At 36.2% G+C, this 26,605-nt stretch overlaps 1 protein-coding gene across 1 annotated transcript in view; it reads left to right on the plus strand.

Annotated features, from left to right (window-relative positions):
• Window positions 1–26,605, plus strand: part of PCOLCE2 (procollagen C-endopeptidase enhancer 2) — an 82,850-nt gene that overhangs the window by 26,132 nt on the left and 30,113 nt on the right. The window contains exons 3-4 of the mRNA XM_074298433.1: window positions 24,087–24,342; window positions 25,744–25,868. Coding sequence (XP_074154534.1) covers window positions 24,087–24,342; window positions 25,744–25,868 — 381 coding nt within the window. The remainder of the gene's footprint in view (window positions 1–24,086; window positions 24,343–25,743; window positions 25,869–26,605) is intronic.

Genomic DNA, 26,605 nt, shown 5'->3' on the forward strand with positions numbered 1-26,605 from the left:
TTTTCTTTTCCTTTCCTGGTCTAAGTGAGGCATTTATCCTTTTAAGTGTTCTAAAACCCAGGAGCTCATGCTTTTGCCCAGGAGGTCTGGCCCAGGGACTCCCTAAATGGAAAAGCAAGCCATAGTCATCTTGCATTGGGCAAGGCTTCTGGTAAGGAAGTAAAACAGGATGACTCCTTGATGCAATAAATAGAAGCAAAATAAGAAAATAATTACAGGTTCCTAGATTCAAAAAATACCTTTAATATTAACTGACTTAATCCCCTATTTTTACAAACAGACCTAGAAAGTTGAAATGACTTATTTGAACTCATTGAGCTGGTAAATGAAAGGAGAGCTAGCATTCAGGTTTTCTGATTCCTAATCCAGTGCTCTCTCTGCTTTTCCAGTAGTCTCATTTTAATGTTCATAGAAGACCCAAAAGTAGCCCTTTGCCTTCCTTGTTCCATACAGTTAAACACTCTAGGTTGTTATTTCCATTTTCTGTTGCAAAGCTAGGATGCAGTAGGGAGATTAAGTCTCTACTCATTCTTTGCTTTAGTCTTCCTTATAATTCTCATATATCTGGGTCACTCATATTCATTCTTTCTTAGTATGAGTCCTTTCATATTTGGCAAATACACCTTTTCAGGTTCTGAAAATTCAGGTTCTTCCCATTAAGAAAATAATTTTTAACATTTAGGCCTTTTTGCACATATATTTGTAAAATCTGAACTTAATAGAGTTCTCCCTTTGAAGTCATACTCCTTTTACTGTTTTTTAAAATGCATCTTTCTTTTTCTCCTTGATATTATTTCTATTTGCATTGTTTAGATCTCCAGTTTTAGAACATCTCTACTCCTACTCATAAGATTATATTCATATTTTCTCTTATATTTTTGAAGCCTGATTTTTTTTTCCCTAAAAGCTAATATACCTTTATGATCTAGGATGATCTTTTCTTCATTTTCTATTTCAAATTCCAAGATGATATGGGTACCATTCCCTCAAATTCCCATTATTTGACAATTTTTCCTTGTGACTTATACCTGTGTTGGAAATAACAATTCCTCTAATCATTTTTACTTTCTGAGAAGTGAAACTTCCATCATTACTGGTTTATGCTATCATTGTGACAGTTTTATCTGTAATGGGAAAACATCATCTATATCTTTTATTTGGAAAGGTATACTGCCTTAAGCGGCAATACTCCTAAGAACCATAAGCTAAATTAAAATGTAATTGGGAAATGTTTGATAAAATAAACAAAAATACAGTAGAACATAGATAATGTTAACATGTGCTTTTCTAAGTCAATGTGTGGCCCTCAGGGTATGATTTCATGGACCCATTTCCATTAGAATTTGACATCACTGGTTTAGAATATACAATGATGTCTGCTCTCTCCTTTTAGTTTCACTCAAATGCTCTCTTGGAAATTCAAGTCAAGTTACTACCATTTGGGATTTCCTTCCTTGTTAATGTTTAATGTCCCTTCAGACTGCTCTATAGATTTGCCCTTCTACCATTATCTCGTATTTATTTCTCATATATCCCCACTAGTGATTCAAAAGCAATGGAGAAGGTGAAGAAAAAAAAAAGTAGCTCCTGATTCCCATTGCATTGTGGTTAAATGTATTTCCAATATTCCAAGCTAGAATTCATGGTCCCAAAGATACATTGTTCCATATGGTGGTTAGGTTTTAAAATACTACTATTAATAGTATTTATATTGTACTTTAAGGCTCTCTCTTTGTGTATGTTATCTTTCTTAAATGATGTAACAACTCTGGGATGTACATGTTATCATTTTCCCCCATTTTACAGATGAAGAAACTGAGACATAGGTTAACCGATTTGCCCAGGTTTAGTAGCTACTTAGTGGTTAGCTAGTTAACAATTAATAACTACTTAGAATCAGAGTCAGGATTTTGAACTTCAGTCATATTGATTCTAAGTCCAGCACCACATTCACCTCACCACAGAGCTCCAATATGGTGCTGAACATGGCTACTACGTTAATAAAATATAGGATTTTGTGATAAATAGATCAAATTGATAGTACATCAGTTGGTGTCATAATACTTCATCATACAATTCCCTGTTCGTTTTTAATTGATTTGCAGAATGATGTTATACAATTCTTTGATGCCAGCTTCTTTTTAACATCTTTTCAAGTGGTTAGATTTAAAGGAAAGATAATGTCTTATCTTTTTAGTTTTGCCAGATATCACTAATCAGGCTCATTTTTCTTTTCTGGATTAATTCTAAACTTGTTTGTTGAGGACAATTAAGTTGGAAGAGATTTTAATCTTGTACATACACAGCTCATCCTAAATCTGAGTTAAGCCATTAGGCACAGACAGCTATTGGGAAAACAGTTCCTTTTGGGAGGGTTTTTTGTTGTTATTGTTATAGGGAGGTCTCTTTACATTTCAACTGAGCTGAAAAGAGCACAGGGAAATTCAAAAGGGAACCCAGAAAAGCAAGGCAGTTGGATCTATTGTTCAGAAATGTTTAGCCATGTCCAATTCTTTGTGAGTCCATTGTGAGTTTTCTTGGCAAAGTTACTAAGATGGTTTGCCATTTCCTATTCTAGGTCATTTTATAGATAGAAACTGAGAGGGTTAAGTGACTTGCCCAGTATCACACAGATAGCCAGCATCTGAGGCAAGATTTGAATTCATGAAGATGAGTCTTCTTGACTGCAGATCCTGTGCTCTATCCACTACATTGTCCTCAACCAGTTTGGTTCTACCATCTAAATAGAAACTTTAAAAAATCCATGTATTAAAAGCTCACAGTTTCACATACAAAAAAAAATCTGCTGACCTCCGCACATAAGAACTTTTGCAATAACCCATAACTTATCTGGTTCTCATTTTCCTCATCTGTAAAGGAAGGAGCCAGGCTGGATAGCCTAGAAGTACCTAATTCTTGTCGTAAATAGGAAATATCAGGAACTTTGTTTATATATTAAGAAAGATGATTTTCGAAATGTCTTTGTCCTTATTTCACCCTTATTAAGGATTCCATTGTAGTGGGGTTTGTCCCCCAGGTACACAGTTCCTAGATCTGGAGATCAGGAGTTGTCTTTGAATGAATTCAGAGACATATGAAACCTCTTTCTTCACGCCTACTCAGAAGCAGAATTTCTCTTCTGCTTTCAGCTGAACATGAGTTTTCTAAGAGCCACTTGACACAGAGAGTCATTGATATAGAATTTCCCCTTGAGTTAGAAAAGTAAACAAACTTACTGTCTGGGATTGTGGGCAGGTTGGGGTTCATTTGTTTTAGTTCGTAGATTCAGCATTATTGGGCACCCTTCTGTCCTACAGCAGGCGCTACATAAATGCATATTTCCTTCCTCTCTCTTCTTTCCCATGGTAGATTAGTTTTCAAGTTCTGTATCCGTCCGTACTCTTTGCCATCTCTTATAACTAAGGCAAGCTGCAGCACAGTGTAGACAGTAGTACACTGAACTAATGAATGGTCTTGAAGATCTGGGTTCAAATCTTGCCTTAGACACTTAATAGTGTATGTTCCTGATCAAGTCACTTGACCTCACTGTTTCCTCATCTGTTACATGAGGGAGTTGGATTCAGTGGCTTCTAAGATCCCTTCTAGCTTTACATCTGGGATCCTCTGACCAAAATCAATTGACCTTTATTTTTGAGTCCATGATGGGAGATTCTTTAAATGTTTATTTAAGTACCACAAAACAGAAAGTTAAGTGAGCCATAGAGATGGGGAAGGGAAAGCAGGCCTGGTAATGAAAGGACAAAATTTAATCTCCCAATTTCCCCATTTTCCTAATACCTTTTTCTCTTCCTTCACCATGGTAATCCAGATTAGAGTGGAGAGTTTGTTCAGCTTTTCTAAATTCTCTGGGCTCTATCCAATATTTTGGGGACTGTTTTACAGCTGTTTGAACATAATGATTACATGGTGCTGGTGATTGTAAGCATTTGATGAAATTATAGTGTGTTTTAAAATTCACCCTGTGTATTTCATCTTTAGCCTTGTAGTGGGTTTATTCCGTTAAATTTTTTCTCCCCTGGGGGGAGTGACACAGCGGGGCTTTTTTCCCCTTGGAGACTTAGTTATTGTTTCATTTTTAAATTTTACAAGCAAAATTTCAGATACAGACTTAAAGGTGAAAAAATAACAATCTTCATTCATGCTAGGAAGCACTTTTATTTTCTTTTTGGAGCGATTAGGGTTAAGTGATTTGCCCAATGTCAGACAGCTAGTAAGTGTCTGAGACTGGATTTGAACTCAGGTTTTCCCAACTCTTGGCATGGCACTCTATCCACTATGTCACCTAGCTGCCCTCCAATCATTTTTAAAATTTTCAATAGTATTTTATTTTCCAAGGTGCATGTAAAGGTAGTTTTCAACATTCGTTTTTGTAAGACTTTGTGCTCCAAATTTTTCTTCCTCCCTCCCTTATGTCTCTCTTCCCCAAGAACAGAAGCAATTTGATATGTTTAAATGTGCAATTCTTTTAAATATATTTCCATATTTGTCATATTGCACAAGAAAAATCAGACCAAAAGAGAAAAAAACGTGAGAAAAAAAAACCAAACAAACAAAAAGTAAAGACATTATGCTTTGTTCTACATTCAGTCTCAGTAAGTCTCTTTCTGGATGTGGATAGCATTTTCCAAGCATTTTTTCTTAATGAAAAAGTTTTGGCTTCGACTTGCCTATTTTGACTGCATGCCCGAAGGAAAGTGTTAACAGGCCTTTCACAAATTGTCCTATGCCCTCCCATACCAGAGGGTATCAGTTGTGGGGAATAATGGATTCCTGATGTGTTTTGTCCACTTAAGTTCTAGATTTTTTTCAAGTTAAGTCAATTAACATTTAATAAATGCTTACTATGAATCAGACACTATATTAAGTGCTACAAAAGGATGACTCTTCCTCTTAATGTCCCCCATCAAAGCTTGAACTGCCTCCTAATTTTTTTGCCCTGTGAAGCACAAGAATTCACTTCAGATTTCACAATTGTCAAAGGACGTGTGTCAGAGATGAAAAAGGTTGTATTCTTCTGGTGGGAAGACGGGTTGAGCTAAAGGGAGAACTCTAAGATCTCAATAAACTTTTGACAAAAGGTTGTTTGATATTAGCAGTTTTTGTTACAGAGGGTGCAGTTTTAATCTCTAGTTAGCTTAAGATTAATTAAACTTACTAAAATAAAAAATTATATTAAGACTTCTGAGCTATCCTGTTTAGTCACCATTTACAGGAGGGCTGCCTACATCAAAATATATATTAAGCTTATACTGTATGTGAGACATTATGCTAGTCACAGGGCATATAAATTTAAGGATTAAGTCTATCATTTAATTAACCTACTCTACTTAAAATAACACAGATAATATTCAGACCCTGATACACTTATCAGGTGAGAACATAACTATCAATTAAAATCATTAAACTAATGTGCACTCAGTCACAATCTGTGCATTTCATGAAGTAGCTTGCTAGATGGGGAGCCAGATATTCAAGTGTCTGGTAGCTTAGAGCAGAGTTTTGGTCAAACTGTTAGAGGGAATCATTTGGGGAAGGGGGAGTAGAGCCCCTGTATTCCTTTGAATAATTTCTGACCATAGGATGACCAATATGAACTTTGGAGGAGTTGAGGATTTATGCTCCTCATAGCATCTCAGAGACAGCCATGATTGGGAACAGTCTAAATTAGGAGTTGAGGATGATCAAATTCAGGTTCTTCAAGGAGCTGAGCTTAAGGTTCAATTGTTTTGCTTGTATCCAAGTCATTGTGACCCCATTTGGGGTTTCCTTTGCAGAGATACTAGAATGCTTTATTGTTTCCTTCTCCAGCTCATTTTACAGCTGAGTAAACTCAGGCAAACAGGGTAAATGACTTGCCCAGAGTCACACAGCTAGTGTCTGAGGCTTGATTTGGCCCGGTGCACTCTATCCACTGAGTTACCTTGCTTACCCCAGACTTATGGGAAACATTTTGAAGACCACAACAAAAGGGCTTCTAAGAATTGTGAGTTACCCCTTTGCCACATGTATTCTCTAAGCTGGAGTCCACTTTCATTGGACTTTATATGCTATTATTGTTTGTCTTTCATTCTGGAAAAGGACTATGGTATCAGGAAGGTGATGGTGTGACTTATAAGTGAATTGGGTTCTATACAAGGTCACCAGTTTCACTCCAGAGCCATCTGGGTCCAGTGGCCAGATATAGATCAGAATGACTGGAGATGGCTCCGAATGCAGTGGGAATATTGGTGGGAGAGTCTACCCCCGGAATGAAGAAATGTTTTGTACTAACTATGCCAGCACAGGAAATAAAATTCCCTTCAAAAATTTAATTGAAAAATTAATTAAATCTGGCTAATTGATGTGAACTAATAATCATGGAATGAAATACACCAGTAGGAGGTTGTGAGCAGTAGTATTAGAAAGACACATTCAACTTTTTAGGGTCCCCTACAACCTCAAGAGAAGATGAAGCAGTTTAGCTCTGTAGGACCTGACCTACAAGTGAGAGGGGAAGCAGAAATGGGGCAGTCAGGTGATACAGTGGATAGAGTCAGGAAAACAATCTTTGCAAATATAAACCTGGCCTCAGACACTTATTAGCTGCGTGATTCTGAGCAAGTTACTTCTCTTATCTGTAAAATGAGCTAGAAAAGGAAATGGCAAACTACTCCAGTATTTTGGCCAAGAAACCCCAAATGGTTTTCTTGGAGATGTGACTAAATTAACTGAACAGGAAAATGCATGTATGTATACACACATGGGTTTTCAATCAATTAATTAATTTTTAATGCATATTGTTTTATGAATCATGTTGGTAGAGAAAGATCACACATAACTTTTTGGGCACACATTCTCTCTCCTTCCTAATTACATGTAAGCACTATGTAGGAACAGTTTCATCATCTTTTTGTCTTTGTATTTCATCTTCTGGTATAGAGTCTAGCACATAGTAAGCACCTAATAGGTATATTGCTTAATGAAGTGATTGATTAATTCATTAATTTGTATTTCATCTTCTTGTATAGTCTATATATTGCTTAATAAAATGATTGATTAATTCATTAATTCATATTTCATCTTCTAGTATAAAGTTAGCACATCATAAGCACCTAATAAATATATTGCTTAATAAAGTGATTGATTAATTCATTAATTCATATTTCATCTTCTAGTACACAGTCTAGCACATGAATATATTGCACAATAAAGTGATTGATTGATTAGTTCATTTATAAAACTTAGCATGATTAATTCATTTACAAACCTTAGCAAATCTCTCTATAAGTATGTGTAAAGTTTCTCTTTCATGATCAACACTTGACTATGGCTGACCTGAACATGTTGTTCCTGTATGTACCACCAGGCCCAGTGAAACACACACAATTTGTCCTCTCAGAGTCCAGAGGACATTTTGTTCGATCCTTTGCTTTTCTGATTTACCCGTGGCTTAAGATTTTTGATTCCTCTTACCACTAGCAGACCATTTAAGATCAATGTCACAAGCACAATGATTCACTGTCTCGTTTTAGGTCTGGTTCCTACTGAACAAACCGGCCTTTGAGACTTACTGTGGTTTCCCCTCAGTTGGGTTTTTTCAGTAGCCTGTTGGTTGATCCTATTTCTCTAAGTTTTAATTCCACTTGAATTATAAGCCCAGCCATTAAAAATTATTTTCTTTTAAGGACTGAAAAGAAAATTCTGAGGTGAGGTGAGATGCATTCATTTTATTCAATGACTTGAGAGAATAACAATTCAATTTTTCAAACATTTGCTAAAGAATTTAGTAAGCGTAAAGCACTGTGTTGGAGGGGAATAAGACTGAAAAGGAAGATGGGAACCAGATTGTGGAAGGCTTTAAATGCCCTCCCCTTTCTGGACTTCATCTTCATCATCTGTAAAATGAGAGAGTTGTACTAGATGACTTCTGAGGTCCCTGAGGATCTCTATGCCTGTTTCAGCCACAAAGAGTCCAGGGGTTAACTAGGTAAGGGGAGAGAGACAGACAGACAGACAGAGACAGAGACAGAGACAGAGAGACAAAGAGAGCCAGAGAGAGCCAGTGATAGAGACAGAGATAGAGAGACAAAAGGGAGGTAGATCTCTATATTCACATACATGCATATATACCCACATATGTGTATATATTTTTATTTTAAAATTATTTTTGATATATACACATATATGCATATACACATACATATATACATACATATGTATATATCTATACATACATATCTGTATGCCAATATGCATATATATAAGCATGAATAAATTATAAATTAATTTTATATATTTGGGTAGAATTTTGGCTCTTTATCAAACTTTATTTAAATATATATACTGTGTAGAGATATATACATATACATGCATATATGTTTGAAAATATCTATGTCTACTGTGTAAAGTTTGGCAGGGAACCCAGCCTTGATCTAATATGTAAATATATATATATATATGTATATAATGTTTATATATTATATGTATAAGTATATATAGTAAAATATCTATTATATTATTTACTCTATTTAGTAAATATATACTATGTTTACTCTGTTTAGCAAATAAATACCATATTTAATCTATGTAATAAATATATGCTACATTTACTAATTATTGAAGCATTTAATTATATTTAACACACACACATTATGTATATATATATATATATATATATATATATATATATATATATATATATATATATATATATATATAAATATATGTGTGTATGTGTGTATGATATGCACATTTTGGCAGAAAGCCCAACCTTTGCCTAAGTGTTTGGGATTTTTCTAAGTGGAAGCTTGGAGCAATTGTGACAACTCATAATTTCATTTAAAACACATTTCCTAAAGCTGGAGAAAAAGGAACATGTGGACCTAAAGGGATATTACTGTATATTTCCCCATAGGCTTTAATGCTAATTATTGCAACATGGCACTAACCTTCTGCCCCAGCAATTCCCTTCCTCTGTAGTATGAAGAGACTAGACTTCTGGAAGACAGGAAAACTTTAATTATTTGCTTTTATACAATCTATCATCTCAAAGCAGACTTTTAATAAATATGTAGTGACTGATTGATTTCATTATCTATTCTCCATGTAGAACATCATCTCTGAGCAGTATTTTTTCAGAATGATTTGTTATTCAAGAAAGCGCATCTTTCCAATATTTTTTAAAGACATCTTTGAGGGGAAAAAGTCTTTCTGGACTGACCCTATCCAACCCAGTGTTTTCCTTTACTCTGAATCTGATTTATTCATTCACTTCTCAGCAAACAATACTCAAGTGCCTGATGTATGCAAGGCGTTGAAGGCACTGTACCAGGTGCTATGTGATATGCTTACTAAAGAGTTCAGTAGCAGAGAGCACACATACCTCTAATACAAGTGATGTGGGAGGGGGAATAAGTCAAGTCGTACATAGTTGTCTATAGTGGACTCTTCTACACTCACTCTAGAATTATCTTCTAGTCATTTATGCAACATTTACTCAAGTTAAGATGTCAATTCTTTAATAAGTTACCACGCCCCTAGAGAACACAATATTCAGTAAGGCAGCTTCTAAGTGCTTTTTTCATTGTTGAATTTATTCCTGTGTGTAGTCCAAGAAGGCTTCACTCAGAATCTCACATTTCCTCAGTATCTCTTGATTAAAATTATGGTTCTCTCCCCTTTGGCCTAGCTCCATTGGCTGTATTCCATGTTTGGAATGCATTGGGATCAAAGTTAATCCTTCCCACCACATTCTCACATATGGCAGCTTCTCTCTTGACTGTAGAATTGTCTTTTTGGAATAAAGGTATTTGAAGACCAGAGTTCTACCTAATATAGTATTCTTCCTCAGATTTTTTTGAAATTCTCCCTTCCCTTCTTAGTTTTTTAAAAAATAAAAGCTTAATCTAATTTCAAATTGATCATTATTTATAATGATGGTGACTAAAGTAAGAGACTTTGCTGAGGATTTTCTCCAAAAGGAAAGTATTTTAAGATCTGGGGGAAGGGTGTTTTCCTATTCAGTATTCCTTTGTGAAATAGGGAGCCAATTTTACAAACGAAAAATTATTCTCAGAGAGGTGATGACTTTTCCATGGCCACATTGCTTTGTGGGCTTTGAATGGAGGTCTTATGACATCAGGATGGGGCTGGTCTTTCCACCACACTAGAAAAGCTCTTTATTTATTATCCCATACTGTCTCTGTACGGCATTAGGCTTCTCTCAAATGACTGCATGAAGATCAGCTCTGAGCTTGAAACATAGGAATGCTAACCTTTTTTGTGTCATAGACCCTTTTGACAATCCAGAAGTAACAACAACAATAGGTAGCATGTACATAGCAATTTAAGGATAGCAAAAAACTTTACAAATCTCCTCACAACAGCCTTGGGAGATAAATGCTATTAGTTATTCTTGTTTTGCAAACAAGGAAACTGAGGCAAACAGGGTTAAGTGACTTTCTCAGGTCACATAGTTAAGTGAATATCTGAGACAAGATTTGAATCCAGGTCTTTCTGACTCCTCAGGTCCTTAGTAGTTTAGTAGTAAAATGAGCCAGAGAGAGAAATGGCAAACCACTCCAGTATCTTTGCTGAGAAAATTCCCAGAAGGGTCATGATGAATTAGACACAATTGAAAAATGACAGAACAACAATAACTTCTTGATTCCAAGGTCAGCACTCTATCCATTATGTCACCTAATTGCCTATGGATCCCTTCTCAGACTAATGTTTTTAAATGTATAGGATTACTAAGGGGAAAAATTGCATTAAAACTGAATTATCAAAATATTTTTAAAAAAGCAAACTAAGTTCACAGATCTCGGGTTAAGAAGCCCTGATGCTGACTCTATGGCCCAGAAAGACCAAGTCCCTTGTCCAAAATCACAGGAATTAATTAAGTGATGAGGTAGGGTCTGACTGTAGGTAGTGTGACTTGAGAGCCAGCATTCTTTCCATTACATGCTACACTTCCCTAGGAAATCTATGAGGTGAAAAAAAGTCAAGCTCACAAATCTAGATGCTTAAGTTCCTCCCTGAAGCTTTGTTATAGGAAAATACATTCAAATGATTTGTTTGTGTTTTAATTGCATCCTGTGATTCCACTGGCACAGGGAACATGCAGTGAGCAGACTCCCTCCCTGTTGACATCAAGGCATATCACCTGCACAGTCTTAAGATGTTGAGAAATTAGGATTGCCCAAGTATGGCCAGTATGTCAGAAGCAGGGTTTGAATGAGGGTCTTCCTGACTCTGAATCCAGTCCTTCATTCACTAGGTCATGAATGACTGGATCATAATATTTTCTCCATCTTGACTCAGCCACATTCTTCTAGCTCCATTTGACCTCATCTTGATGTCATCCCAGAGAGTTGGGATTGTTCCTTACAGTAGATAAAGAGACTGAATTTAATCCATCCTAATTATATGCTTTCCATTGTCCTGATGTATCACTAAGGCAAGTAAAAAGAGTTTTAAAAATTAAAAGCCTATGATATTCTTGCACATTTGGGTCAACTGTAATGAAGAAAATCTAGAAGAAGCATGTGGGTGACAGAGTCCCATCAAATTTGTCTTGTTTTTGGAACAAACTCCAGGGGCTTCTCCAGAATTCCTTTCCATGTGAGGACCAAGAAGGGCATTAATAGCCTCTAAGTCACGTGGACTATATATTATAGTCCCAACCTAATTTAAGATACTGTGTATATATTAATAATGTATATTATGCTATTATAGTGTGATATTATAGTATAGTATTAATAAATGCTTGTTGTATGCATGAAGGAACAGCAAACTAGCAAATGATAAGTCCTCTATCTTTTTCAGTGTCTAAACATATATGAAGCTAAATTTTCCAGCATCACTCCTCATAGAAGTGCTTACTGGTGCTGGTGCCCTGGGAAGACAGATATATTTGGAGTCAGAAGGCTTTGACCCAAATCTCCTTTTCTTCCAAGTAGCTTTGTGATCTCGGCAAAGTCTCTCAGTTTGCTCAACAGTAATTGGATTGGTTGGATTAGACTCAAAATGTCATACTCAAGCAATGTGCAAAACTCTAGAGTCTAGCTGACCCACATTAAAATATAATTAGGCAATGTTTAACAAAATAAATACAAATATAATACAACATAGATAATTTTAATTGTTGTTTTATAAGTTAATATGGCAGCCTGCAGTGGTAGAGTGGATTGAGATTTGGAAGCCATCACATTTCAACCATCTCATTTTACAGATAAGGAAACACATGTCCACCGTAAGCAGCAGGGTTTGGTTCCAGGTCTTCCTAACTCCTAACTCCAAGTCCATCATTTTACTTGCTCCACCATGCTGCCTCCTCCAAAGTCCCTTCTAGCTTCTCATTCTAGGATTCTCTCCCCAGGATTTAAGATATGGAGGTTCCAGTGGAGACCATGTGGAACCTAATGTGCAGCTTTTCCACTCTGACATGGGGATGACTTTGGCAGGAGAGGAACAGACTTATCAGAGAAAAAGAGGATTACTAACTGACACTTTGTGAAACAATCCCGTAAATTCTTCATCTATGAAGTTTCTTACATAAAATTACAATAATAATAATAATTATTATTATTTTAACCCTCTAACAATCCATGATTTCCCTTTGGAGAGACTGAATCTGCATGGTAATAGTAGTCAGATAACCTGAAAAGTGGTAATTAGAATATTTTGTGTTTTCTCAAGCAGTAGATGAAAAAGGAAACTTATTAGCCAAAATCCAGAGTGGGGTGGGGGGAAGAAGAAGGGAGCGGAATGGGAATGACCTTTTAATCAAGCAACAAATAGAGAAGTTAGAGATTGTAAATAAACAGAAGTAAAGGCACTTTAGAATTAACTGGTTTAATAAATCCATTTTATACGCAACTTATTCAAGGTCACACTTGGTGGTAGAGCTTGTTCTAAAACCCAATAAAGGCAATTTCCCTATTGTGCTAGACTTAGGATGGAGCTCATCCCCAGTTTTCTTCAAAGAGAAAGTAATATAGAAATTAAATTTAAAACAGGATCAAACATTTTAAATCTTATCATATATCTTCTTTAATTCATCTTATCACAGGACTCTATTTCAGGAACTGCTCCTTCCATCAAAGACTCATTTTATTATATTATCACAAGAATAGGAATTATTTTGTGGCACTTTATTTCATGAAGAATAATGAAAAATAAACTGGTTCATGTCATCATTGTATCATAGGAAAAGCACTAGTTTAGAAAAAAATAGAGCTGGGTCATAGTCTGAGCTCTGTTGTTTATGGTAGATCACAGAAGGCATCTCTTCCTCAATTTTTCAGTAGACCAGATTGTCTTTTAGAGGCAGTTGAGTTTAAATGATTTGCTCAGCTAGTTATGTGTCTGAGGCCAAATTTGAACTCAGGTCTTTCAGGGCTGGTGCTCTGTACCACTTAGCTGCCCTAAATACCATGTTTTTAAAAGAATTATTTATTAATTTTTGGAGAGTATTTGGGTAAGAATTTGTAAAGTTCTTACTTCAACTTTGATTTTCTTTCCTCTTTAGGAATACAGCACAATATTTGTATATAAATGCAATTCTCTGGCTTGTATCTAGGTTACATGAAAAGACAGCTGTTCAACTGTCTAATTCTCTAATTTTTATGTAAATTATAATGCTAGCATTTACAAAAAAGCAATAATACTTTCTCAAAGGTTTATTTGTGGAAGAGGAAAATCTCAGTCCATTAAAATGACATTCAGTTTCAGACACATTTTTGCACAGCCATAACACACGGGTAAAGCAATTGGGACTTTGTCCAGGGCATAGATGGATGGGGGTACATAGCGGCTCTCTGGGGTATGTGACTGCCCTCTTCTTTGAGCATTAGATGCTATCTCCATACAATGAGAAGGTTAAGGAGGTTTCTGTGGAGGAAATATCTGGAAAAGGAGTCAAGTGAATCATATCTTTAAACAGGGCTTTGGGAAGAGCAAGCACTAATCAAGAGAGAAAACACCCAGAGTGGAAGGCTCTCCAAGGAACAGTACTTGGTGGGGCAGAGAGAACATGCTGAGATTGCAGATACATTAGCCATACTGCTGATGGAATCCTGGTCAATCTTGCATCCACTTTGGCTGTAACTGCTTCCACTTGCCTACCCCCTATCAAGTATTTATTTCCTCTACCATGAATGGAAGTACTTAAAGCACAAAAACTCATAAGTGCCAATTGGCAAATGTTTAAAACATGGAACAGAAAGCAACCCATCACTCCTGCTGTTCTTTCCAGAAGGTAGACTTTCTCAAAGGTATTTCATGTTCACCTTATGTCTATACTGTCTAAGCAAGTCCAGGTCTCCTGGCAAGCCAGCACTTAGCTTTGATTTTAGGAACCCTCCTGGAGGTGGTGCTTTTCATCTCTAAGAAGCTTTACAGTAATCATCTTCTAAGCAATAGTAGGGGAGGAAATGGCCATTTCTAAGGTCCATGTTTAGTGATCTGGACTCAGGAAAAGAAACACAAAACAGGAGCAGCCAGGCTCAGGCTCACTGTTCAATAATCTGCCTTTAGGAAATGCTAAGCCAAGAGGTAGCCAAGGTCAATCTCAAGTTCATCTAGGCAAATGCAAATTCTCCTTTCCATGTGTGTGTGTGGTCATAACTGGTGGGACAAGGCTTAGGGGAGAACAATCCCATTTAATGTTCTTTGCTGAAAGTTTAAGGGGTTGACTGTGTCCCAAGAAAGAGCAGCCCCCAAACAGACAAGAAGCTGCATCTTCTCAAGAGATGGATCTTACTGGCTCAGTGGCCAATATTTTTGACATAGCCTCATGTGAATACACAGAGATCCAAGCAGTTTCTGGTCCTACATGTCCTTCAATAACAGGTGGGAACATACATCCCTTCCCCATAGAATCAAAACATGCATTTGCAGCTCTATGAAAAGTACTCAAGTCCAAACCTCCACTCAGGTCTTCCTGACTCTATGCCCACCACTCTATCATCTACGTTCAAAAAGTCAATTTTACATGTATATAATGAAGGTAGCATGTATAGGGGCGATGCAGAGGAGAGAGTGCTGGGTCTGGAGGAGTCAGGAACTCATGTTCACGAGCTCCAGTCCATCCTCAGACACTTACTAGCTGTGTGACTCTGGGCAAGGCACTTCACCTTGCTTGCCTGAGTTTCTCCATCTGTAAAATACTACTCCACAAAATAGTTTCAAATGAGATAATGTATGTATCCAACATTTAAAGTGCTAGGGTCTACATGGCTCTTCCCTCTGCCATTCCATTCATTTGAGAAAATGATATATTTACTCATCAAGCTGCAAGTATAATCAAAAGGGCCTTAAGGTTTGCTGTTCCCACAGGAAAACACTCCTCAAAGGAAAATAAGCTGGGGAAATCACATTTGCATTATACCCACATGATTCCCTGAACCTAAAAATTCAGAGTGTGGGCTTAGAAAGTAGTCGTTGACTTCTCCTGGCACGGATCCCAGTATCGAGTGATTTGGCACATTTACATGTGACAGCTTAGCACCAATCACCACAGGGTGAGTTGAGGACGAGGTTTTAGCTTCAGGCTTTGGCACAAATACAGATTTGGTTGTTAATATGAAAAAAACACAAACAGAGAATTGTTTCTCTACTGAAGCATAATAAATCCTCCAGTAAATGCGGAGCAAAATATTCAAGGTTGCATAATTTCCAAATAATATCTTCTTAACTGTGTTTCTACAACAAGTATTAGCATTACAGTGTTAAAAGTATAAAATCAACTATTTTCAGAAAATATTTCTTTTCTCTTAAGTAAATAATGGCTTAGCCACAAAAAACCCCTTTTATCTGTTTTTAAACTAGGTACAACTCATTAGAAATTAAGAGACGTCGTTATCTAATACCTATTGAATGCTTTGTGGAAAGGAGCTGGTGAGTTCAGCCTAATTCCCTGCAGAGGATCCATGTCCTGGTGATAAGTGCTGTTAGAGTATAGCATCTCCTCTGGGGGCATTTCCCTTGCTCTTGTTCCCATTGGCGAGCCATGTCCCCTGGGAGTGGCTGTTACTACCCTGTTCTAGGGCTGTTGGTCGCAAGCCCCCACCAGCATGTTTCCCATTGATTATCAGATAACAGCCCTTAATAGTTTTTTTTTTTTTAAAAGCAAAGGTATTTATGAATGTGTTATAGGAAAAAAAATTGGTATAAAGCACTTTCCCTGGAATAATAATAAAACAAAGCAAAAAATATTTCCCTTTGGTATAGTAAGAACAGTTGTTTTAAAAAAAATTTCCCTAAAAAGTCTGAAGCAAACTCTCACACAAATATACACACGGGGAGAATGGCCACAAATTTGTAGTATGATGTTAACGAGGCACATGTGAACAATACACTTGTCCAAGAGTAACTCCCAGTTCTTGATACTTTATGATTTGGGAGTCCTCTTTTGAATCTATTATTGAGATTCCTATCTGCTGCAAAGGGTCATCCTTCTTGAAATTTCTTTCTTCCTCAAGTGTCTGTCTTTCTGCATCTGGGTTTGTCCATGTTTGTCTTCATTGAGTCTTCAGCGAATCTCTCTTCTTGAGACAATCATTCACAGACAACAATTACTATTACCTCTGGTGGACACTGCTCCTTTTATCATCAGCTTCAACTGCCCACAGACTTCTGGATCTCATGAACTCACCAGGTCAGCTGGACATTCCCATCATAGAACACTCATTGGCCTAAACTCAGGAAAAGATAAACAGAAAGAGACAGAAATAGCCATGTGCTCACTGCCCAGTGGGAGACAGAGCAGGTATTCTTCTACCGGGAGGCAGCCCAAAATAGCCCTCATTCCTCAAAGCCCTCTTGGAAATAGAACAATTTAGGGGTGGGCTGCCCCTTTTGTATATCCACCCAGTTCTGGTGCAGCAAACCCTGAGTTATCAATATCCCCTTAGCCACTTAGATGATATTTCGCCATTGGACAATATAACAACCTTCATTCAGACATGGCTAGAATCATGCTAGATAGAGTTCCATGTGTTGGATGGGTGCCAGGTATGGAATATTTGTTCATGTTTTGATTAATCCAGAAGGGAGGGCAGATCTAAATATGACCTCCCTATAAAACAGTTTTTGCTGATAACATTTAGCTGACTCTTAATGTTTATAATTTATACTTTAACCCATGATTTCACTGATGTGTTTTTCTCCTCCACTGGTGCAGGTGATAATTCAATCACCCCTTCTTGTTCTCTGAAATTAACATTTATGTATTTCTATAAATTCTAATAAAGGATCTATCCGATACCCTGGAAGCCCTCTTCTTCTTCTGCTTCTACTTCTAATATTTCTGAATGCCAATATGATCCCCAGGCTTTCTATTAATTGCCCATCATTCCTTTTTTTTCAAAACACATTTTTATTGATAACATTTGTTTTCATGTTGTCCATATTTTCCACTATATTCTCCCCCCACCCAATCCCACAGAATCCTTCCTTATAATGGTAAAATTGAAAAGGGAATTTTTTTAATGTTCAGCAAAACTAATAAACATATCCAAAAGAGATTTATACATAGTGTTGCAAGATCCTCTCAATATAGTCCCCCACTTCTGCAAAGCAAGGAGAGTTATTTTTATATATTTCTCCTTTGAATTTTTCACTCTTGCTACATAATTGGACAACCTATTTTTGCTCTCATATTTTTGATTAGGTCTTTTAAAGCACTTCCTTAAGGCACAAATCATTATGGGTAATGTGGTATAGTCAAGTTATATCTATTCTCTGTGGTCCATTGCTCTTGAGGTCATCTATAATTTTTATTCTTGGTTTTCTATATTTCATAGTTATTATACAATAGAGGCACTGAAAGAAAATATGGGGTTTTGCCTCAGTGAGCAGCATGGAATCATTGAAGAATATATAATTTCCCAAATTTGGTCTAATTGAAACTCTTTCCTATTCAACTCTGAAAAAAAAGCCATTGTTCATTTGCAGTGCCTAAAACAGTATGTGTGTGTGTGTATGTGTGGGAAGCTAGGTGGTACATGGATAGAGCAGCAGGTCAGAAATGCAGCTCCTTAGACAAGTCACTTAGCCCTATTTGCCTCAGTTTATTCAAATATAAAATAATCTGGGGAAGAAAATAGCAAACCACTCCAGTATCTTTGCCAAGAATATTTCAAATGGGATCATATATATGTGTGTATATACACACATACACAATCCAATAAATTGCCTCAGACATAATCATATTAGAAAATCTAAGCACTGAAGTGTGGGATGTGTGTTTGTGTGTATGTGTGTGTGTGTGTGTGTGTGTGCAGGTCTAATTTATAAGAAGAAATATATAAAATCTTTGAGAGCAGGGACTCTATCTCTCTCTGTCTGTCTGTCTGTCTGTCTGTCTCTCTCTCTCTCTGTCTCTCTCTCTCTCTCTCTGTCTCTCTCTCTCTGTCTCTCTCTCTCTCTCTCTCTCTCTCTCTCTCTCTCTCTCTCTCTCTCTGTCTCTCTCTCTGTCTCTCTCTCATCTAATTTATTTGAAGAAATAAAGAAATATAAGATCCTTGAGAGCAGGAACTTTTTTTCTATGTCTACCCAGTGTCAGCACACAGTAGGTACTTAATAAATGCTTATCATTTAATTGATCATCACAGACAAATTTGCAGGACAAATTGCCCCCAATTCAATCCCCTCATTATTCTGATGAGGTGTCAAAACTCAGACAGATTAATTAACTTGACCAAAGTCATAGAATAAGTGGCAGAAATGGATTTTGAACCCAGGCCTTCTGCTCTAGATTCATTGCTCTTTTTACCTTGTCTCTTTGTGGGCTTATCAAAATCCTGCAATACATGTACCATGTATGCACATACATCAACACACACAGGTATTTCAATGCACTTAGATTTTTTCTAGTATGATGTCTGAGGGTATTTATTCTAAATTTCTTTGGATTTCCCCCCATTTAATTACTTTAATTTAGGAATAGGGATTGGGTCTATACTTTTATTTGTTTTGGGAACTTGAAAGTGAGAAAACTCCCTTCATCTATGCAGACCAGCACCTTCTCTGTCAAGAGGGGAAAAGAGTCATTTTAGGGAAGTCAAATAGCAACCAGAGCAGGATCGAGAGAAAAAGTGCACACTCTTACAGTTCTACTATGCTATTGGGAAGTGAATTTGTACAATTTTTTTTAAAAAGCAAAATTGTATTATGCTATAAAAACTACAAAATTATTTTGACCTAGTGATCCCACAAGTAGAAAAATACCCTTTGGGTATTATTAACAGGAACAGATATCTTATTTCTACAAAAAATATACCCAGCAGAATTATCCATAACCACCAAAAAAGTAGAAATATAACCTATTGATAAAAGAAAAGATAAATGTGAAACATACATGGAAAAAGGTGAATGAATGAAGTGATTCATAGTGAAAAAAAGCCAACCCAAGCAATAAAATTCACAATGACTAAAACTAAGTAAATAACAACAAAAACAAAAATCCAGAAAATTCATTCAAAAGAAGACAAAGCAAGAATATGACTTTGTTGAAGTTAATATAAACCTTAAAAACCCCAAACTATAAATAACCGAAATTAGTTTTATGCATAATCTTTTTTTCTATATGTGGATTGAATAGTTGTATTTGTTAATGATATTTAATTATATATTAAAAAATGAAAACAAATACATATATAGGAGAACTACTGAGTGCATTCATTTACTGCTTTGGAGATCATCCAGGTAACTATAAAGTTAACAGCCTGGCACCAGAAGGCTCTTGTAGGACAGCTGACTGCTTAGGTGGCATGAAAATAGAGAGAGTTCAGTGGAGGCAGTGACGATGGGTCTGGAGTAAATAAAAATAAGTGACAAATCCCAACATATACTGTGGGTTTGGGGTGAAATAGCAGATCATTTCAGAACCCAGGAAAGAAATTTCCCAGGGCAACGAGCCTCTGAGGGAATGATTCAGCAAGGAAGAATAAAGTCTAAGACTCCTCCCTGATAAGAGGAGAATGTTGTGTATTTGAAAGACCTGGATTTATACTGTTTCATCTGGTGTCCTTGCAATAGTAATTATTGCTGGTAGTGAGTGCATTCAGAAATCAAAAATACACTAGACAACTTGAAGAAAGTCAGCTTCAAAACTCTACAAAGAATCTAGAAAAAATGGAGAAGGAGGAAGAGGAAAAAAGAAAGAAAGAGAGAGAGAAAGAAAGAAAGAGAGAGAGAAAGAAAGAGAGAAAGAAAGAAAGAGAGAGAGAAAGAAAGAAAGAAAGAAAGAAAGAGAGAGAGAAAGAAAGAAAGAAAGAAAGAAAGAAAGAAAGAAAGAAAGAAAGAAAGAAAGAAAGAAAGAAAGAAAAGGAGGGAGAGATGGAGGAAGGGAGGAAGGAAGGAAGGAAGGAAGGAAAGAAGGAAAGAAGAAAATAAAGAGAGAGAGAAAGAAAGAAAGAGAGAGAGGGAGGGAGGGAGGGAGGAAGGGAGGGAGGAAGGAAGGAGGGCAGGGGGAGAAAAGATAGAAGGGGAGGGAAAGAAAAGAGAAAGAAAGAAGGAAGAGAGGAGAGAGGAAAGAGGGAGAAGAAAGGAAGAAAGGAAAGGGGGAAGGAAGGAAGGCAGGCAAGTTGGGAGGGAAGGAGGAAGGGAAGAAGAAAAGAAGGAAGGAAAGGTATGAGGAAAGAAGGAAGAGGGAGGGAAAAAAGGAGTGGAGGAGGAAGGAAAGTACAGAGAAGGAAGGCAGGAAGAAGGAAGGAGGAAGGAAGGGAGGGAGGGAGGAGGGACTTCACGAATATCTTCTAAAGGAGAGAAAAAGACTCCCAACAACCAGAAGCTGTGAATCACTCCTTTGCCATGTGTGCTCACTAAGCCCATGCCCCCCTGAAGTTTCTATGTACTAATGAAAGAATGTCACAGACTTTTGAATGTATGTTTTAAATCAATTATTTTATATATTATAAGATATATACTATTTATACTTACATACTATATACTATATCACCATATTAAATTACCCTTCTAAAAAGCTAATGGAGTCTGGCTGACTTAATTGATATAAGCAAAAAATCACAGGGGAAAGCACACCAGTGGGGGCTCATAAGCTGTGACATTAGAAAACCACCACTACCCACAGCTTATCAAGGTTATTTGAGAACCCTGAGGGGACATAATAATTATACTCTGAGGATCAACCTGTCAGTTAAAGCAAGTATTGAGACAGAAGCTCTAAAGCTTATGTTACATCTGAATCATTGAGCTTACCTCCACTTTCTGTTCTGGAGGCAGATCGCCTTTATGCAGGGCATCTTCCATGATGAGAAGGTAGATAATAGAACAAAATTGTGACTATGTTTGCATCTGTCATAGATAATCTTAAAATATACAGGAAAGATCCCTTGTTTAAGAAGAACATTTAGGACTGCATTTTGTTCTACTGAGCCTCTATGTGTTTGTGTTTTAATATAGAGGGTAGCCCAAAAGTCTTACTGCAGTTTAAAGCTTCAAAAGCTCATTTATTTAAACTAAAGCTTAAATATATTTATTATATATTTTACATTTACAAATATTTTATATTTTAAATATTTAAATACAAGTGCTTAAATATCTTTATTTATATTTTGGTGTATTTTATATTTTAAAGCTATATAAAAGATATGCAGCCTGACCCAAAAGTCTTAGGGCAATTTTAAGCATTAATAGATTATTTATTTAAGCTAAAAATAAAAGCTTAAATAATCTGGTTTTAAACTTTAATAGCATATTTATTTAAGCTATAAATGAAGTCTTAAATAAATATGCTGTTAAAGCTTAAAACTTCTCTAAAACTTTTGGGACACACTGTTTTCATTTTATTGATGCCTTTTTTAGCTTTACATCATACTCTGAAATACTTGTTTGTTTTTTGATAAAAAACCAAAATAATAAAGCCAGATCTTAATGCAGTATAGTAGAAAATAATCTGAAAGTTTGCTTCTTCCATTCTCATATTTTCAATGAGATATAAATGCATATATAGACCATTCTCAAAGATTTTAAAGAGCTTAATCAACCAGCCAATTTATTAAGCTCCTATTATGTTTCAAGCACTACTAGGGAATGAGGATACAAAGAAAATCCTCCCCCTTACATTATAACAGGGGAGAAATTATATCATTCCTAAATCTATACAGAATAAATGAAAAATAAATACAAGATAATTTGGACAGGAGAGCGTTGAGCTATCAGGAAGTATTTTCTGTACAAAGTGTTGCTTGAGCCACAATTTTGAAGGAAGAGAAGGATTCTATGAAGTCGAGGCAGAAACAACATAAATGCTGGGAGGTCTAGTCAAGTGTAATGATTAAGTAATAAAGAATTCTTCTTATATTCCAGGGCAAATATAAACTATATCCGTTATGAAGGATTTTCTTTGCAGATGAAGGGATTCTAATGCTTTTTTTCTCAGTCTCTCCATTTATGCTTAAATATATCTTCCAAAGAACCTTACCAACAAAGAAGATAATAAAGTAAATTCACTTGCCTTAATTGGATTATAGACAATATAGACAATAAAATTTTGTGACCTGTGTCTACAGATAGAAGACTGAGCTTGATTTCTTCCTTGAGTGCCTCATGTCCTGAATCAAAGACATTTGTAATGTGAGAAAGTTTTTTACTTTACTCAATGGGGACCCCGTCTGGTGGATAACTAGTAAAAATAAATCAACTTAAAACTGATCAAGGCTCCTTTCTTATTAAGTGATGTGAAAGTGGAATTTACAAAGTAACTTAAACTCAGGTTGAAATAGAATTCTGTTGATCAAAGATTATATTGAACATTATAATCCATTTTCACATGAAAGAAGAACAGAATCTTTTGAATGACAAATCTAGGGGAAAAGGGCATGCAGAAAGGTATGGAAGGAATGGGCTTTGTGTTTCATTATTACAAGATTATGGGAGTTTTACTCTTTGAAATGAAACTTTGTATCTCTGACTAGAGTATGATTGGTTTACTTTGAGCACCATGGACAGTTCACCTGAATAATTCAGTTCCCAGAATGGATTTGCTTTGATCTCAAAATTCACTTTGGTCAAATTCACTGGATAAGTGCCAGATGTCTCCTTTGTTTTGTGATCCGTAGGCATAACCTGAGGCCACATGCTGTTGCGTAAGTAGTCCTGGCCTTAAAGTAAGAAAGCCTGAATTGGAATCCCCTCCTTCGTGGCCTTGAGGCTTTAGAAGTCACCACTATCACCCTCTGCTTTTTCAATTATAAAATGGAAAGAATACTTGCTCCAAGTACTTCACAAAGTTCCTTGGGAAGCTTCTATGACATACTGTCAGTGAAAACATTGTGTAACCTCTGAGTGCTTTGGAAATGCAAGCTATAATTGCATGTTGGAGTTTTTCTTTTATTTCATTTAGGATGAAATGAAGACAAAGTATGTAATAGCCAGTTTGTTAAGCACTTGACCCAGCCTCTCACAAAATATCTTAGCAGGTGTGCTTGAGTGCTAAAACCTAATAAAAAATTTGCTTTACAAATGATGAATCACCAATTAATAAGTATTTTCACCCACTTTGTTTAGAAGGACCCTTGAGGAAGAATTTTCTTCTTTAGAGAATATGGAAATGCTCTTTAGCTAAGCACTTAGGTTTTCTTAGCAATGAGAAAGTTGTTATCAATTTTGCTTCTTTTTTCTTCATAAATTCTATATTGTAGCAATCTTGCTAATTTTTAATCCATGCACACACTCATCTCGCACCTCATCTTTGCACAGGCTGCTTCTCATTTCTATGTCTGAAAGGATCCCCTTCTCACTCTCATCTCCTTTAGAACCCTCCTTCGAAAGCCTTTTCTGATCCTCCCACTACAAACATCTTACTTTTTATTTACTTATAAATAACATCAGTTATTTTGCCCTAAAAAAGTTCCTGGTAATGATAGGTAGTCTTCTTGTTTTATTTTTGATTCTCTGGTTCCTAGCATAGTTCCTGGCACAAAGACATCTACCCATTTCTTTCAGCTTAGAGTTGAGAGAAGCTGTTCCCTAATTCAAAGCTCACCTTTAGCAGAAATACTATGATGGTCCTCATTCTCTCCAGAACTCATGCTCTTACAATTTTTTTCTCTCCACAGGTACCTGAAGGAAAAGTTGTTGTTCTTTACTTCCGGTTCCTAGACTTAGAAAGTGATAACCTGTGTCGCTATGACTTTGTGGATGTGTACAATGGCCATACCAATGGGCAACGCATTGGTCGCTTCTGTGGAACTTTCAGGCCAGGAGCTCTTGTGTCCAACAGCAACAAGATGCTGGTACAGATGATTTCAGATGCCAACACAGCTGGGAATGGCTTCATTGCTATGTTTTCTGCAGCAGAACCAAACGAAAGAGGTACTTTCCATCACTGAAACACAGAAGCAACTTCCTGGTCCTTTGGGCAGTCCAAAGTGTATGGCATCAACACTGCCACTCTGATGTAGGCCTGTATCTTTGCTTTGAGCCTTGTGCTAGTGTAGCTGGTGTTCCTTACCATGAAAAGATTCCAAAAGTCATGGAAGTAATCGATTTGAGTCCAGTTCTTAGAGAGTTTCATTGCACAGATGATTTGGATGTTATCTTTTGGGGGAAAAAATGGATTAGAGAGTGGGAACGAAGTGTGAAGAATTGGTAATTTGAGATACTTATTTTTCTTTTAGATAACAGAATGGTTTGTAAAACATTCAAGTCTGTGGAACAAAGCAGGATTTAGGAAGTTTAACATTTATACTTACAAATGAGAGTATATGCTAAACACCTTTTATTATTATTACTGCTGCTGCTGCTGCTACTACTAATTTTTTTACACTTAAAAATTTTGGTTTTTAATTCTTTTATTTTCCTTCATCCCCTCTCCCACTCATGTACAATTATTATCTCAATTTATCCTTAAAACAACTCTAGAAGTTAAAAGAAATTATCTCCATTTTGCATATGACAAAACAGAGACAGAGGTTGATTGATACAGCAAGTAAGTGTTTGAATCCAGATGTAAATTTAGGTCTCCTGACTCCAAGCAGAGAGCTTTATCGACAGTGTCACCTACCTAGATAGGGAAAATCATGATTTTTTTTCTTTTCTTTTTAAAAAAATTTTTTTCTCCCAATGAAAAACACAAACTTACTTCCTCTCCTTCCATCGTCCCCCCTCTTGAAAAAAGAAAATAAGAAAAAAGGAAGCTATTTTGAACATCTGGCCACATTCATTTCATCAGAAAATCAAATTACTTAAAAATAGCCCCATCTAAAAATAAGCTCATCAAAACTCTCTTAATTTTTTAGTGTATACTATCATCTGTTAGTGAATGGCACATAAACTTGCTAATTCCTGCTTTGGTCCTGTTTTGCCTTATTAACTAATATTGCTTTTTTATGTTTAGCCTCCAGATGTTTGGTAGCTCTCCTCTGGCTCTTTGTGATATATCAACAAAAGGATGTGACAGTTTTGATGGACTTAAGTAGTAAAGTCAGTCAAATAGAGTGTCAATTCAATTTTTTTTAATGGCAGTCTTCTCTTGATGAAATTGAGTGATCAGGCTAATTGGAACCATTACATTGCCTGGTGTATAATAACACTGCCAGAAGCACATACAGAATGATAAATATTTAGTGAATATGACACATCAGCTTTGCCTACATTTTATGACCTCACTGTTTGGATATTCCTAGTTATTTAAATTACTATCTACTTTGCTTCATCTGTATAGCCTATTCTAAGAAATACATTCAGTTCTAATCTATGTTTTTATAATTATAGGGGATCAGTATTGTGGCGGCCGATTACAAAGACCTACAGGTTCCTTTAAAACACCCAACTGGCCAGATCGGGATTACCCTGCAGGAGTCACTTGTTTATGGCATATTATAGCCCCAAAGAATCAGGTGAGATTCATTTTTCACAACTTAAAAAAGCTACATAAAATGAATAATATTTGTAATATTTAAATTATCATAGAATCATGGAATTTGAAAATTGGAAGGACTTCAACAGCCATGTAGTTCTGACAACTTTATCAGAAGAGTGGTTATCTGGTTCTGTTTGAAGACCTCAAGGATGGGGAATCTAATCTCTCAAGGCAATTAATTCCACTTCTAAACAGTTATAATTGTTAGGAAACTTTTTCTAATACCGAGCCCTAATTTACTTTTTTGAAATTTCCACACATTGTACGTAGCTCTTGATTCCTAGGCTAAACAGAAAAAGTGGGACCTCTTCTCTACTTAAGAGTCTTTCTGAATCTTTGGAAGGGCTTTAGGCAGCTAGATGGCACAGTACATCTAACACTGGGAACTACAGTCGGGAAGATCTGAGTTTCCAATGCAGCTTCAGACACTTTTTATTTGATTAATTTTTTTTTTTAACAGAAAATAATAGTAGTCTGTTTTTGATGAAGCCATGATGCCCTATTGTAATTACCATTTCCCTTTCTAGAAGTTCATCTTTTTAATGATCTGGTCAATCATTATAGCCTACTGTTTCTAGAATCTGTCATTTTTTTGAAAATCAAAAACATTTGCCCTTTTCTAATCTTGTGGTACTCCTGTTTTTCATGAGCTTTCAATAATATCTTTGACAGTGGCTTGATATGTGCAGCTGTTTGAGAACTTGAGTGTAGTTC

Source organism: Sminthopsis crassicaudata, chromosome 3, assembly GCF_048593235.1.
Source record: "Sminthopsis crassicaudata isolate SCR6 chromosome 3, ASM4859323v1, whole genome shotgun sequence".
Classification (NCBI taxonomy): Eukaryota; Metazoa; Chordata; class Mammalia; order Dasyuromorphia; family Dasyuridae; genus Sminthopsis; species Sminthopsis crassicaudata.